A 1,903-nucleotide genomic window follows, 5' to 3' on the forward strand; every position below is an offset into this window, starting at 1 on the left:
TCAGCAGGACCCTGGGATGTTGCTGTTCTGACAACAGCAGGCAGGGAGGCTTTGTTCCCTGCCCTCCTTCCAGGCTCACTGGGGAGCTCTTCAAAACCCCAGCACAGTAGAGGCATGATTGGTGTGGGACCTGTCAACTCCTGACCACCCAGTCCTGGCTCTGAGTCTGGCTTGCTGCATGTCAGCCTAAAGCAGGATGCTCTGCATGTCTAGGCTGCTTCTCCTCATGTACCATTATCTCTGCCTTCCGCTTCTCTCTTACTATTTTTTAACCTGCCCTGGAGGGTGCAGCAAGACAGCTTCTCTGAAACATTTGTCCCTGCTTCACTGTAGTATGTGTCTGGATAGTCACTGGAGGGCTTTTGGGATTGATTTCCTTAGGGAGCCTGACTAGATAAACCAGTCAGTGCAGCAGAGGGTTCTACTTTGGCTTTGCTGCCCAACTCACCCCCCTCTGACACTTCCAGGTCCTGCAGATCCTGAAAGACAAGATCGTGGTGGGCCATGCCATACATAATGACTTCCAAGCCCTCAAATATTTTCACCCCAAAGAGCAGACTCGAGATACCAGTCGGATCCCTTTGCTGAACCAGAAGGCAGGATTCCCCTTGAAAGCCAGCGTCTCTCTCAAGAGTCTGGCAAGGCAGCTGCTGCATACAAGAATTCAGGTGAGTGGTTCTGTACCTCCCAGGGGTGTTGTAAGGGCAGTGCTTGGCTGATGTGGGCCAAATACACGTAGAAGCTAGAGGTGCACATGTGGGTGGAGGCCTGGTTGTATTTGAATCTGGTCCAACAAAACCGGCTGGATAAGTAGTGTATCAGAGCTTAGCGTGCAGAATCTTTGCTGACTGTCCACTCTAACGTGGCTCTCTTCCTTTGCTGTCAGGTTGGCCGGAGAGGGCACTCGTCGGTGGAAGATGCTCAGACATCCATGGAGCTCTACAGACTGGTGGAGGAAGAGTGGGAGCAGAAACTTGCCAGCAGCCTTCCTCACAGTTTCCCTAGTAGCCCTACAGACAGTAATACAGACAGCAACCACTACCTGGATGACCAGTACTGGCCCACGGACCTGAACATCGATTGCATTTGATGTTAGAGACCAGGCATTTCTCCTTAAGGTGCTTTGAGATGTTCTCAGGCCTTCAGTTTGTAAGCTGAAACCAGTTGTTGGCTTCTATTTAACACCCCCCCCCCCCCCCCCAGAAAGGTAGTCTGGTGATAGTGCCCAGGGGACAGCAGTGATCAGTCCAATTGCCTGGCTAGGAATCATGCAAACATAACTTGAAAGAAATTTATATTTTTAGCTTATTAAATAACACAAAGCTGTTGGCTTTAAAAGCTCCCATGTTCTCACCTGGCACAGTCCTATGCCTTCTCCTGTTTGACTTTTTTTTTTTTAACACCTGGGAGACCTAATACAAGACCAGGTGAGAAGCCCATCTCTGCTAGCAAGTGCTCTGGAGCCTGGAGTGGTGACCTGGCCTGACAACTTCCCACTGCAAAGCAGAGAGTGTATAATTGTCTGCTGGAGGCAGAAAGTGCATCTGGGGAAAGGGCAGCTCAGGGCTGTCAGCTGGTAGAAACCTTAGAATATCCTAGGTGCTGCTCCCTAAAGAGACCTGGGAGCTTGTTCCTCACAAGCTTTCTCCACTCTCCATTTCTGTCACATTAATCCCCAGAAAGCCTCCTTTGCAAGCTGCAGGCAGCTGTTTTTCCTCTTCCCTCGAGCCCTGCCAGGAGTATTCTGACCTCTGGCATAGGGAGGATTACACTTATTTCACCCTGTCAGGGTCAAAGTGCTGCTGGGGCGTAGAAGCACCCAGACCGGGGAGCAGAGCTAAGACATTAGTGACGAAGGGGTGTGGATTCCAAGTGCCAATACTTCTGCCCCGTATGCAGGAAT

The 1,903-nt window shown here is 50.8% G+C and overlaps 1 protein-coding gene across 1 annotated transcript in view; it reads left to right on the top strand.

Annotated features, from left to right (window-relative positions):
* Nucleotides 1-1,897, top strand: part of LOC102382891 (apoptosis-enhancing nuclease) — a 3,207-nt gene extending 1,310 nt beyond the window's left edge. Inside the window, exons 3-4 of the mRNA XM_006028278.3 lie at nucleotides 468-668; nucleotides 887-1,897. Coding sequence (XP_006028340.1) covers nucleotides 468-668; nucleotides 887-1,090 — 405 coding nt within the window. The 3' untranslated portion in view covers nucleotides 1,091-1,897. The remainder of the gene's footprint in view (nucleotides 1-467; nucleotides 669-886) is intronic.
* The last annotated feature ends 6 nt before the right edge of the window (nucleotides 1,898-1,903 follow it).

This window comes from Alligator sinensis, unplaced genomic scaffold (genome assembly GCF_000455745.1).
Source record: "Alligator sinensis unplaced genomic scaffold, ASM45574v1 scaffold874_1, whole genome shotgun sequence".
NCBI lineage: Eukaryota > Metazoa > Chordata > Crocodylia > Alligatoridae > Alligator > Alligator sinensis.